This window comes from Mesocricetus auratus, unplaced genomic scaffold, assembly GCF_017639785.1.
Source record: "Mesocricetus auratus isolate SY011 unplaced genomic scaffold, BCM_Maur_2.0 Super-Scaffold_100014, whole genome shotgun sequence".
Taxonomy (NCBI): Eukaryota; Metazoa; Chordata; class Mammalia; order Rodentia; family Cricetidae; genus Mesocricetus; species Mesocricetus auratus.
The window spans coordinates 6,031,653-6,045,679 of NW_024429197.1; the positions used below are offsets into that span (position 1 = coordinate 6,031,653).

General features: G+C 48.3%; 1 protein-coding gene across 2 annotated transcripts; it reads right to left on the bottom strand.

Moving 5' to 3' along the window:
- Window positions 1-485: 485 nt before the first annotated feature.
- LOC101827439 lies at window positions 486-2,714 on the bottom strand. 2 transcript variants are annotated; one of them, XM_040757430.1, is made up of 3 exons: window positions 2,621-2,706; window positions 1,857-1,912; window positions 486-1,455 (listed from the first exon to the last, which is right to left on the bottom strand). In XM_040757430.1, the coding sequence occupies exon 3, from the start codon at window positions 1,400-1,402 to the stop codon at window positions 551-553; it is 852 nt and encodes a 283-aa protein (XP_040613364.1). In that variant the 5' UTR covers window positions 1,403-1,455; window positions 1,857-1,912; window positions 2,621-2,706; the 3' UTR covers window positions 486-550. The 2 variants fall into 2 exon arrangements, with proteins under 2 accessions (XP_040613364.1, XP_005081081.1); XM_005081024.2 differs by lacking the exon at window positions 1,857-1,912 and having other exon boundaries at window positions 2,621-2,714.
- Window positions 2,715-14,027: the final 11,313 nt, after the last annotated feature.

The following is a 14,027-nucleotide window of genomic DNA, read 5'->3' on the forward strand; positions in this document are numbered from 1 at the left end:
TGACACAACCTAAGAGAGGAGGGACCCTCAAGCGAGAAAACGCCTCCCAAGGATTTGGCTGTAGATAAGTCTGAGGGCCATTTTCTTAGTGATTGATGGGAGCCATTGTGGGTGGGAACACCTTGGGCTGGTAGTCCTGGATTCTACTAAGTAAGCAGGCTGAGCAAACTGTGAGGAGCAAGTCAGTAAGCAGCCCCCCCTCCATGGCCTCTGCATCAGCTCCTGCCTCCAGGTTCCTGCCCTGTTTGAGTTCCTGTCCTGACTTCCCTCAGTGATGAACAGTGATGTGGACATGTAAGCCAAATAAACTCCCCAAGTTGCTTTTGGTCATGGTGTTCCATCATAGCAATAGCAACCCCGACTAGGACGACCTTGTCTCAAATTTAAAAAGGCAGGGGGTGGGGGATGGGAGGTGGGGTGGGGGGGTGTTCCAGCCTGAGTAGCAGAGTTGAGACTCCACTTTGGGAGTAAAAACACCAGACCCCCTGGCTTGTATGATTTATTTTCCACATTGTGGCCATGTGCCCACGGGACAAAACTGGCATCCATGTCACCACCAACCCGAGGGCTTAGAGGTGGATTCATGGGCATTCCATCCAGAGCGGATTGTTTCCCAGAACTTGGGGAGACGACCTAAGGATAATAACCCATTGCCAAACAGAGGGATCTCTGGGAGTTTTACACCTGGCCTCTGAGGTATCTCGGCAGAGAAACTCTGGTTATGAGGCTGGTGCTGGCAGTTCAAGCCAGTGGAACCACCCGAGTACTGCAGAGTGTTGGTGTCCCGAATGGAAGGGACCAAGCAGTTATTGGCTGGAGAGTGATTGGCGGGAGTGTCTATGTTAGTGCTGGGAGTAGAATAACTGCGGGGTGGAGCAGGTTCCACCGGGTCCAGGTAGAGTGAGTTGGCGGCTCGTTCCAGGTAGCTGGCCGCCAGCTGCGGCAAGCTCAGCGCTTTGGGGTAGCTGTTGCTGAAAACGTTGGTGGATCTGTCCAGGTAGTTGATGCCTTTGATGAGCTGGTCCAGGAAGGTAGGGCTGGAGGGGGATGATGGACGGTCTGTGCAGAGCAGGCATTGAGGGTTGCTATGCTGACCACTGGGCTTCCTGGCTACCTTGGGGCCTCTCAACAGGTGACTTGTCTCTACACACCTGGAGTTGTAGGGCTGGGCCAAGCAGATATTCCCCACAGGAAGTTTGGGGGAGGCAGGGTTGCAGGGCTGTTCCAAATGGCCACTGGAGGTGCTGAGCTCAGGGCCGCTTGGGATATGCGGACCCAGACCCTTGACGTTGTTTGTATTGGAATAGTGGGTCCAGCCTGGAGTTCGGGGAGGAAACGGGGTGTTGTTGGGATGGCTCAAACGGCTGTAAGTGTTGGATCGATTCACCTGGCGTCCAGACATCTTGCCTGGGTCAAGTTTCTAAGGTGTGACCGTGTTTGGTTGGTTACCTGGACCTGCCAAAGAGAGAGCTGGGTCAGCTCCGGCTCCGGGTCACCTCCCTCTGACCTTTCTCTTTATGGGCGTCCTCTGCTTCCCTCTCCCCTCTCCTTCCAGGCTCAGGACTTCTCTAGAAAGCACAGGAGAAGGGTGAGAGGAGAAAGGCGGGGCCGTCAGAGTGTCCAAGACCTGATGACGGCAGCAGCAGGAGGCACTAAGAGAGCTGCTTCCCTGGGAAACATGGGACAGACTCTTCCTTGAGCCCACATTTCTCAAATTCCAAAGCAGGGACCCCAGTATGCCACAAAAGCCAAATGGCAGTCTCTAATGTTGAATAAAACAGAGACAGCCTGTAGATGACACCCAAAAGCTAGCCCACAGTGCTACTCAGCATATTTCGTCGCCCCCCCCTCCAGACCTGCACTGTAGACTTGACCTCTGCACTCTGTCCTTGGCCACCGCCTGTCTCACATGCTGCAACACAAGGAGTGAAGCAACATTCTAGTCTCAGTTGGCAGATGCCCCTACTCCCAGCACAAAGGAGACAGAGTTCAAGGTCAGCCTTAGCCACATAGTAAGTTCAAAGCCATCCTGGCTATGTGAATCTCAAAAAAATCCTGCCAGGTTGTTTGGTTCTAATCTCCTCTGGTGGTATGAAATTTCTTCATTTGCCCCACTTGAATAGAGAGCCTCAGAGTTCCCACTCTTTCTGGTCCTTAAGTAGGCATTTTATGGAGAGTAAAACATGGCCAGGCTAAAGACATGCCGACTCCATTAAACTCTGTCCCGTCCCTGGGTAATGAAGTCCGTATAGCTGTTTCTTTCGCTCCCTTGGGTCGCCAATACTGGCTAGCCCTCCACCCCTTCAGGAGTCTGCCACACTACTGCCAGCTCTGCCTGACTTCTGATATTTGCCCAGTGCCAACAGAACAGTATTTGAGGCCGCCCCACCCAGAAAACAGCTGCGAATCTCTTTCCCCGCCCCTGGTCCCTCAGCTGCCCTTGTCTTTTGGGTCTAAAATGGGTGGAAGGTCCAAGCCCTGGCCTCTCTTCCCTGCCTTGCCCAACCTCACCTCATCCCCTAGTCTAGAGAAATAAGAGGGGACTGAGGGCCACCCCAGCTCAAGTCCCCTCCCCTTCCTGGACCCTATCTGCCTGCCATCGGACGAGTTCCTCTCTTACCCTGGCTCTTAGGAGGTAGATGACATAGACCTCCCTGGCTCTCCACTGGGGACACCCGCAATCTGCCGCTTCAGACTGCTGGCCATGTCATAGAATCACGGAATCCTAAGGCAGGGAAGGGCCTTCTGGGGTCATTCCGGCCAGGCCCCAGCCTCAGGGAAGGAGCTCCTATGAACCTGCCAGGACAGATGGGCCCTGTTTTTGAACCCAGACTAAGGTGGCTGCCTTCCAGGATTTGTTTTTCTTGTGTTGAATTGAAAGATTTGAGCGGCTCTGACACAACTCAGGCTGGCTGCATTTAGTATCAGTTTCTTCTCTTGTTGGGTAGGCATGTGTTAATCCAGCTTCCTCCGAGGGCTGTCCCTTTGGGGACCCATTCTAGGAGACTGAGAGCAGTCAGCAATTCTTTGTAGAGTGCCTTCTGTCTGTCAGGCTTCAGATGGAGTGTGAAGTCCCTTCAAGGACATTTTTTACTTTCTTTCTGAACCCCATGTCCCCAGGACTCCTGCAGTAAATGGGTGCTGAGTGAATGACACACACATCCTCCCCTAAGACCTTAGGGCATTTCCCAGGAAGAGCTTTTCTCCCCATCCCCATTTTTGACTCCTGTTGAAAATAGAGTTTGGTTCTAGGTGGTCAATTAAGTTTCTGACTGAGGTGTGACGGTGTTTGCCCATTATCTGAGCTTGCCAAAGAGAGAGTTGGGTCAGCTCTGGCTCCGGGCCACCTTCCTCTGACCTTTCTTTTATGGGCTTTCTCTGTTTCTCTCTCCCTCTCCTTCCAGGCTCAGGACTTCTCCAGAAAGTACAGGAGAAGGGTGAGAGTTGAGGAGGAAGGCAGGACCATCAGAGTGTCCAAGACCTGATAGAACACATTCTTAACATGTTCAAGACTTGGGATTTTTGCTGGGTGGTGGTAGGTAGCACACGCCTTTAATGCCAGCACTTGGAAGGAAGAGTCCAGTGGATCTCTGTGAGTTCAAGGCCAGCCTGGTCTTCAGAGCAAGTTCCAGTACAGCCAAGGCTACACAGAAAAACCCTGTCTCAAAAAACTAAAACCAAACAAACAAACAAAGGCTTGGAATTTCAGCCTCAGTGCCACAGAAAACAAAAAGGGGGGGGAAGACTGAGGCACATCTCAGTGGTAGAGAGGGCTTGCTGAGCATATATAAGATGAGTTCAACTGCCAATATTGGAAAATCAATCTCTCTCTAATATAACATATATGTGTGTGTGTGTGTAGTGTTTATATCTACTTATACATAGAACAGTATATAAATAATATGCATATATTATATATACTGTATGTGTATATATAATATACGTTATATATACTCTATATACTATGTGTGTAGTATATTATATATACTCTGCGCATATAGTGTGTATATTATTTATATACTTTATGTGTGTATATAGTGTATATATAATATATACTTTATATAGAGTGTGCAATATATAATATATGCTCTATATGTGTGTATATTATGTTATGTATATATATAGTGTATATATACTATGCTCTACTCTATGTGTGTATATGGATTGTGTGATATATAATATATATACTCTCTATGCACATATATATGTTTTTTCCAGACTCTCAAGCTTTCTGAAACTTAGGAGATAATAAGCTGCCATATCTAGCCTCTTTTCCTTTTCATTTTATTTTGTGTGTGCTTGCATGTGGGTTATGCACATGCCTTGCTGGAGATCAGAGGACAGCTTATAGGAGTCACTTCTCTCTTTTTTTAATGTGTGTGGCTCTTCAAGACAGGGTTTCTCTGTATTGTTTTGGAGGCTGTCCTGGAACTCACTCTGTAGACCAGGCTGGCCTCGAACTCAGAGATCCGTCTGCCTCTGCTTCCCGAGTGCTGGGATTGAAGGCGTGCGCCACCACTCCCCAACTCAGTTTCCTCATTTTGCCTTGTGATTTCCAGGGATTAAATTTGAGTCATGCAGCTTGGCAAGCAAGGACCTTTATTCATTGAACTGTCTTTCTGGTCCCCATATGTTCTCCATTGAAATCCTCTAATTAAACATTTCTTCCACATTTAGCACTTAAGTCACGCACATATTCATTGCTACGCTGAGTAAGTTGCAGACAACAGCAGCTTTTATCCTTGATGGCCTCTCTACACGCTAAGAGGATAGGGATACTTTCTAACCTCTCACAGGTTCCTGATCCAGGATATCCAGGATGTTTAACATGGACATAGATCCTTATTATTCAATAGACAGTTCTGTTGTAGACCACTATCCTTAGAGTGTGGTAGCCATTACCGTCTTCATCCAAGAGACTCTCAAGGTCAGACCTGCTGATGTTCCCTCACAGAAGGATGGGACAAGGGAAGTCACTGGACCCTCCCCCAAGATTCCAGCCACCCACTCCTGTGCTCCTCCCAGATGCACGCGATTCTACTCCAGGGGTATGCGGACTTGGGAGGGGCTAGAGTACACAGAAAGTAGAAGGTTAACTAAGGGGGGGACGGAACACCGTAGAGATAGCTCTGAGAGATGGCCACCAATGCTGGTGTGAGCTTTTTCAGTGATGTGGCTTTTGGGGGATCACTCACAGTCCTGTAAGTCACCCCTCTCCCATTCTTCTATAAAAACAAAACAAATTTGGTGGTGGCGGCACACAACTTTAATCCCAGCACTCAGGAGACAGAAACAGGCAGAACTCTGAGTTCAAGGCCAGCCTGGTCTACATAGTGAGTTCCAGGACAGCCAGGGCTACACAGAGAAACCCTGTCTCAAACAAACAAAGGCCAATAAACTCATTGTTTACCAGTCTAACATTGGATGGAGTTGTTTCTTTTTGTTTGTCCTGGTACCCTATCTATGGCAAGCAACATTCAAGCCTCCCGAGGAGAAGTTAACACATTAATCCAAAGTTGAATTTCACCAGTTATCCCTGGAATGTTCATCCTGACCAGCATGTAGTTAGTTATCAAGTTTCTTTTGTGTCCTTCAGTCTGGAAATCTCTCTCTCCTCTCTCTCTGTGCATGTGTACATTTGTGTGTATGTTCCTGTGTATGTTTTTGTATATGTTCCTCTCTACATGTGTGGGTATGTGTGTATATGTTCCTATACATGTGTGTTCCTGTGTGCGTGTGTGCATGTGTGGAGTCCAGAGGCTGCTGGGTTGATGTCTGGTATCTTCTTCTGTCACACTCCACCTTATATTTTGAAGGAAGATCACCCCACTGAACCTAGAGCTCATCCATTTGGTAAGGCTGGTGGCCAGCAAACCCCAGGAAGCTCCCCAGTGCCAGGATACAGGCACGCATTGCCACAACCAGCATTTTACATGGATACTGGGGACCCAGAGCTCAGGTCCTCTTTCGTGCAAGCTCTTCACTGACAGAGGCGTCTCTACCGTCTCACCTTTCCTTCATCTTTGCTGGCACTGGGGGTTTAGACTGGAGTGAACCAGTTACTGGCAGAATGTCCTCCAGTTTGGGTTCAGTCTGTTTCCAGCTAGAGTATTGCAAATCACTGTAGCCCTGTGTCGCAGGACCTCCTTAGTGTGCAGTTGCTGAGAATGAAGACCCTTCTGCCTCTGGGGGAGGAGTTAGCTAAGCAATGGGCAGTGATGAGGGACCCAGAGGCCCCCTAGATGAAGAACAGTGCAGGGAACTTGGTGAACTGAACAAGGGAAGCGGTGTCCACCACTCTCTTTGGAGGCCTGAGCCAGGGCTGGGTGCAGTACTGGGCTGGGGGCTGGGAGGGCAGGCAGGCAGGCAGCCAGCTAAGGGCTAGGCCTCTAGGCTGTTTGTCCTGATGGTATCCAGGCATGGAGATCACTGGCCATTTCTGGCCTGGGCACAGGAGTGCTGGAAATAGCTTTAGGATTATTTCGGGAGGAATGTGCTGTTTCTCCATCTTCCCAGAAAGACAGGCTGTGTCCTAGGAAGATCGGCAAAGTCCGTTTCTGATGTCCCCACTCTGGGACCTTCAGGACAGTTGGTGACCCACAGAAAACTTCAGTCAGAGGGGGGCTGAAGGACTAAAAACCTCCTTTTGCTGATGGAAGGGGGTGACTTTGAGATCCTAACCCAGGTTGAGCACATTAGAGTTCAACTTACTCCCTGCCTGGGAACACAGGATAGGCAGCATATAAGGACACTGTTTGCCCTATCCCTGGTCCATTCTCCAAAAAGCTGACACTTATGGAACCCCTACTGCATGCAACAGAACCTGACGTCATTTTTGCCAGGCTCTCATTTAATCTTCACTGTCCCACTATGAGGTAGGTATCTTGTTTTCCATATGAGGTCATAGGCAGCTCAGAGAGGGAAAGACACTCAACAGAGCATGCCCAGAAGGCCAGAATTAGGACCTTGCTTCTAGGTTCAAAGAAGAGATTAAAGATAAGTAGGAAGATGTGTGGGTCACTCTCATTCATGTTGGGGGGAAGGGCTCCGGAAAGTGGCCCTGTCACCTTTGGGAGGGGAGACAGAGTGGCCAGGATCTGTAACTGTTTTCCACACTGAGCCCTTACCTGGACCACCTCCAGCCTTGGCTCTAAACTGTGGCCTTTTAATCACCCTTCTCATTCAACTTCCGTCCCCGCCCTACCAATATCCCCACCTTTCTTGTTCTCTTCTAAAACCAAGAGGTCCCCCTTCTCCACACCCTGCCCCTAGGCACAAGTATTCTGGAATATCTCACTCCTCTGAGCTCCCTCAGGATTCAGGGAGCAGTCCTTCTGAGATTGAAGACCCTGTCCCATTAGCACGTGGTCCACACATTAGCCCCCCTCACCAGCCACTCCTGCCCCATTAGTACATAGTCCACACGTTAACCTCTCATCAGCCACGTAGATTCTCTTGCTCCACTGGAGATCTGAGATGAGGAGAGGGACGTCCCTTGTGTCCCTTTACTTCATGGCTCTTGGAAACATCAAGTGCAAACAAGTTCAGCTCAGCAGTCACATGCGTGTGACAGCAGACAGGGACAGTTAGAGGCACGAGAACTTCAGTGCTCCCACCACGCCTGAAGGGCATCTGTGCCCAGCCTGTGATGACTACTGGCAGTGTGCCACCTCTGAACCCCTACCTGGCATTAAGCCAGCCCGCCTGCAGCATTATAAATCTCTCCCGGGCCAGGAATTCTGCTCTCCCCACCCCCAACACTGCCTGCAGCCTTCCACCCGCCAGGGTGCATGAGTCACACCCCTGCATCTCCCAATACCCTCAGGGAAAAGGCCCCTTGTTTGTACCTACTGCCAAAAGCAGTGCTTCCCCAAGCCCACGTATGGCAGGTACAGGCCAGGACAGGTTCCAGTTCAGGAGGTCCGGGACGGGTGGGGCTTGGCAAGGACCCCAGGCAGCAGCAGCTCCCTCCTGCCAAGCTGCCTCAAGACTTTGGAGGCAGAGCCACCAATCTGGGAGGCGTCTGGGAAATTCCCTCTTGGGGGAAGACGATCACAAGTAGGTTTGTGTGCCATGTTGCCGAGAGTGGCTGGTGCCCAGAGGAAGCAGAGCTAGTTAGTGCTGAGCTTTGGGGCTGGTAGATGAGTGTCTGCAGTTCTCAGTCCCCTGTTCTGTAAAATGGGCAGGAGGGTGCCTAGTGAGCATGACACAAGTTGCCGCAATAGCAAAGGTTTACAAAACCTCCAGGCTCAGATCCGAAGTCTCCACCAACGCACAGCTGCTGCAGGGACTGCCGCCTGGAGCTGGCTGGAGCCAGTTGTTCAGCATTCTGGAATTTGGTGGGCTGCTTTCTTTTGTTTGCCTCTCTCTCTCTCTCTCTCTCTCTCTCTCTCTCTCTCTCTCTCTCTCTCTCTCTCTGTCTCTCTCTCTCTGTGTCTCTCTCTGTCTCTGTGTCTCTGTCTCTGTCTCTCTGTCTCTGTCTCTCCCTCTCCCTCCCAGGCCTCAAAATGTAGTCCCTGCCTGCTGAGCACTAGGATAACAGATATGTAGCACCAGGTGGGGTGTGGTGGCTGCTGTTAAGCATGGATAGTGGAAAGCCAGGCACAACGGGAACCTTCACCCCGGAACTAGTATGTGTGACAAATTAAGACTTTCCTTTGAGGCTTTATTGCCAACACAGGACTGGAGAGGAGGGGCACAGCCAAATGATCACCCTTTTGAACTTGTCTTTCCTCAGCTAGGAAAACCACAATAGCAATGTTATAACAGATCCATGTACACACACACACACACACACACACACACACACACACACACACTCCTAACATGTCCTAGGTCCTGTGCTAAGTCTCATGCATCAGCTCATTTGGAATATTTCTCATTCCAAACTTTTAATGGAGAATGGAGTGTGTCCAATCTACAGCCCACAGGCTTCATGCACGCCAGGGTGGCTGTGAATGGGAGTCAACACATCAGAAACTTACTTAAAATATTACCAGATTTGGTCTTTCTTTTCTATCTTCCTCTCTCTCTTCCTTTCTTTCTTCTCTCTCTCTCTCTCTCTCTCTCTCTCTCTCTTTCTTTCTTTTTCTTTCTTTCTCCCCCCTTTCATTTATTTCACCTTGATCACGCAGTTCTCAAACTTTGTAGATGGCCATGCAGTGTCAAAGTGTCAAAAGGCTGGACACCCTTGAAGATTAACACAGAGGATTTCTGGAAAAACTGAAAGGCAGGTGTGCAGTACCTGGTCTAAAGGAACCTGGCTCAGCTCTGCCCCGACCTCTGCTCTCTACAACATAATCCTAGAGCTATTCAAGGCAACTGTTGGGGGCAGTCCTTGTGTGTATATGTTGTCCTATTGGTTGATAAATAAAGCACTGTTGGCCAACAGGGAAGCAACATAGGTAGGACTAGGAGGATTCCGGGAAATGTAGTCAAGAGTAGGAGTCACCATGTGATCCCGGGAGGACACATGAGGCTGCATCCTCTGTAAGATAAGATCTTATAAAAATATATATTAGTAGTAGGGCGGTGGTGGTGCACACCTTTAATCCCAGCACTTGGGAGGCAGAGGCAGACGGATCTTTGTGAGTCGAAGCCAACTTGGTCTACAGAGCAAGTTCCAGGACAGACTCCAAAGCAATACAGAGAAACCCTGTCTCGAAAAACCAAAACAACAACAACAACAAAAAAATGCATGCAAGCAAAATACCCACATACATAAAATAAAAACTCAAAAGATTTATGTTTTTATTTCGCTTCTTTGAGACAGGATATTACAGTATTAAAATTTCAAATATACTTATTATTTCATGTATGTATGCACATGTATGTGTGTGCATGTGTATGTGTGTACATGTATATGTATGTGTACATGAGTATGTGTGTGCATGTATGTACATATGTATATGTGTATGCATGAGTATGTGTGTTCATATGTATATGTGTATACATGTGTATGTGTGTGTGGGCATGTGTATGTGTGTATGAGCATGTGCATGTGTGTGTGCACGTGCATGTGTATGTGCACGTGCATGTGTATGTGCACGTGCATGTGTATGTGCACATGTATGTGGAATGTGCATTCCATAGCACAAATGTGGAGGTCATAGGAGCACTTACGTCAGTTTCTTTCTACCATATAGGTTCCAGGGATTGAACTCAGGTCTTCATGTTTGCAGGGAAAGTACCTTTACTCTCTGAACCATCTCCCTGACCTTAATTATTACTCATTTATTTTCATACAGGGTCTTATGTGATGATACATTGTTTATGATCTAATAAAGCAACTGGAGATCAAAACAAAATGCCTGCCACAAGTCATAGAGGCCAAGCAGGGGTGGTAGGCGCCTTTAATCACAGTACTCAGGAGACAGAGGCAGACAGATCTCTGTTAGTTCAAGGCCACATGGAGCTACACAAAATTGATCCAGTCTAAAAGAGAAACAGCTCACACAAAGGTGATTTCAGCACTTGGGATTACATGCCTTTAATCACAGAACTAGGGAGGTAGAGACAGGAATGATTTGGCTGGGAAGAGAGAGGAATAGAAGACAGGAGGAGACAGGAACTCAGAGCATTTGCCTCTGAGGATTCGTAGAGACAGGATCAGCCATTTTGGTCTGAGGTAGAGGTAAGAGCTAGCGGCTGGCTCCTTTGCTTCTCTGATCTTCAACTTGAACTCCAATATCTATCTCTGGGTTGTTATTATTAGTGCTACAGTCTTATATGTCCCAACCTAGCCTTGAAGTCAGTACACAACCAAGGATGACCTTAAACTGATTCTCCCACTTCCAAAGTGCTGGGATTAGAGGTGAGCACCACCGTGCCCAGTTTTATGAAAACTGTGTGAAGGTATCAGATCCCCTGGAACTGGAGTTATAGACAGTTGTGAACTGTCATGTTGGGTGCTGGGAATTGAACCTGGGTCCTCCGGAAGAGCAGTCAGTGCTCTTAACCACTGAGCCATCTCTCCAGCCCCTACACTTGGGATTTCTCATGATCAACTTGGAGAGAGAGGGAGGGAAGGGTAGAGGGGGGGGAGAAGAGAAGGAGGAGATGATGGAAGGAAAGAAGGACGCGAGGGAGGAAAGAAGGAAGGAAAGAAGGCAGGCAGGCAATAGAAGGAGCCAAGAGGTCTAGATTGAGTTTGGGACTCCAGCTTCTGTTTTCTTTGATGCCCCTGAGCCACCCTGTGACCTTCAGAAAGGTACATTCTGTGAGCCTCACAGGCATCTCTAGTGGCCTTTCCAGTGCTAATGCTTTGTTGGTTAGTTCCTCTGCCAATTTCTGTTGCTGTAACAATACTGTAGACTAGACAATCTATTCTTTTCTTTATTTTTAATTTAATTTAATTTATTTTTTGAGACAGGGTTTCTCTGTGGCTTTGGAGGCTGTCCTTGAACTAGCTCTTATAGACCAGGCTGGTCTCGAACTCACAGAGATCTGCGTGCCTCTGCCTCCTGAGTGCTGAGATTAAAGGTGTGCGCCACCACCACCCAGCAATTTTTTATTTTATACCAATTTTATACCAATTTTTATTTTATACCAATCCCAGTTCCCCCTCCCTCCCCTCTTCCTGCTCTCCCCACCTTCCCCCTCCCTATCCCCCATCTGCTTTTCAGAGAAAGAGGGTAAGGCATCCCAAGGGGAGTCAATGAAGTCTGTCCCATCACCACATTGAGGCAGGACCAAGGCCCTCCCCTCTGTGTCTAGGCTGAGCAAGGTATCTCTCCATAGGAAATGGACTTCAAAGAGCCAGCTCATGAACTAGGGATAGATCCTTGTCCCACTGCCAGTGGCCCCATAAACTGCTCAAGCCTGTCACCAGCATGCAGAGAGGGCCTAGTTGGAATCTATGCAGGTTCCCCAGTTGTCAGTCTCAAGTCAGTGAGCTCCCAGTAGCTCAGGTCAGCTGTTTCTGTGGGTTACCCCATCAACACCTTGACCCAGACTGGACAATTTATAACCAACAGAGGTTTATCTCTTACAGCTGTGGAGGCTAGAGAGACCAAAGTCAAAATAACAGTGCATGCGAAGCTTCTGACTGCATTATAACATGGTGGGAGCCCCCCTGTGATCACAGGTTCAAGGACAAGCACCTGTAGACTCTCATGACCTCAGTCGATCCTAATGACCTCCAAATACCAACATGTGAATTTGGGGATTAAGTGTCCAACACATGATTTTCAGGAATGGGAACCTTCAACATAGATATTTTTTGCTTTCTTCAAGCTACACACATGCAGTGAGTGTGTGGTAGGCAATTATTTCCATATCTCATATTTCTGCTGAGAGCTCCTGAGGCCCTGGGAGGCAAGGGCTTGGCTCCTCACTCCTTTGAGGATATTAGCTCTTAGGAAAGGCAGAATGAATGACTGCCAAGTCATTTCTTAGAACACTGCCGCTGTTAACAGACTTGGAGTTTCCTCATCAGGAAGTCTGGGATCTTAACTTGTTGGTTTCGAAGCCCCACTTCTTAAATCAGAGGTCTTGCTCAAGCCTGGCTCCTCTATCTCCATCTACCAGGAGAGGTCAGAGAACATAGCTAAACACAGGAAACCTACCTTAAGCTTGGCCTGGGCCTAAGTTTCAAAGCCCCCTAACCTGGCCCAGCTCAACAGAATCCATTACCCTCTTTACCCCAGTAAGTCTCACTCAGCCATTCAACAAACACCACCAAGACCTTCTTGGTCATGGAAGGCTGCTGGGTCAAGATGCCTGCCTGGATTGGTTTCCATCTCTGCTTCTCAAACACTAGCTGGGTGGCGACTTCCTGAAAGGTGGGAGCTTCCCCTCAGCTCCTTGTCTACCTGAGCCTTGGTCTGGTCTGTACTCAAGAATGATGTGGGGCTTCAGACAGCAAAGGTCTCATTTTAATGCCCTTCCTGTTCTTTTTTTCAAGGACTCAAAGAGTTCAGCTTCTAGATACAGCAGCTGGCTGCACCTCTGGCCAGATCCACTCACTCCTGTCTTGGCTGGTATCATCTGGTCTTCGATTATCTTTCTTCTTCTTCTTCTTCTTCTTCTTCTTCTTCTTCTTCTTCTTCTTCTTCTTCTTCTTCTTCTTCTTCTTCTTCTTCTTCTTCTTCTCCTCCTCCTCCTCCTCCTCCTCCTCCTCCTCCTCCTCTTCCTCTTCCTCTTCCTCCTCCTTCTTCATTTTTTGGTTTTTCGAGACAGGGTTTCTCTGTAGCTTTGGATCCTGTCCTGACACTTGCTCTGTAGACCAAGCTGGCCTTAAACTCACAGACATTCACCTACCTCTGCCTCCCAAGTGTTGGTATTAAAGGCTTTGGTTATCTTCTTATGCATATTTATCCCACTCCGCCCTTGCTATGCACAGTACAGCACTGATTTGCATGTGTTCAAATGTTCTCTCTGTGTTTTGACATTTACTGCATGCATTATTCTGTAATTTGTTTTTCTTTTTTTGGTTTTTTTTGGGCAGGGTTTCTCTGTATTGTTTTGGAGCCTGTCCTGGAACTCGCTTGGTAGCCCAGGCTGGTCTCGAACTCACAGAGATCCACCTGCCTCTGCCTCCCGAGTGCTGGGATTAAACGCATGCGCCACCAACGCCTGGCTGTAATTTGTTTTTCTATTCAGTGGAATGCTTCTGCAAAGTTGCTGTAACCATACAGTCGAGTGATTTGAACTGTTTGGTGCTGCATTCTTCAGGGTTACCATAGCACAGCCTTCTGTGGATATATGCTCAAGCGGCTTTCAATTACGTTTTGCTCTTGTTGTTGTCATCATTTGCTTTTTGAAACAGGGTCTCATGTAGCTCAGGCTGTCCACCAATCCCCTATGTAGCCCAGGATGACCTTGAACTTCTGATCTTCTTGCCTGCCTCACAAACACTGACATTACCTAACTCGATTTAACCCTCGCAAGAAAACAGGAGATCTGTCGTCTCCCTCAAATACATCCATAGAATAACACCTTACAGAAATCCAGTTGAAGGGGCTGGGGAGATGGCTCCGCGATTAACAGCACTGGCTGCTCTCCAGCAGTCTAGTTCAATTCCCAGC

Coding starts and splice junctions, on each gene's coding strand:
- LOC101827439 (XM_005081024.2), bottom strand. CDS start 1,402: ATGTCTGGACGCCAGGTGAATCGATCCAACACTTACAGCCGTTTGAGC.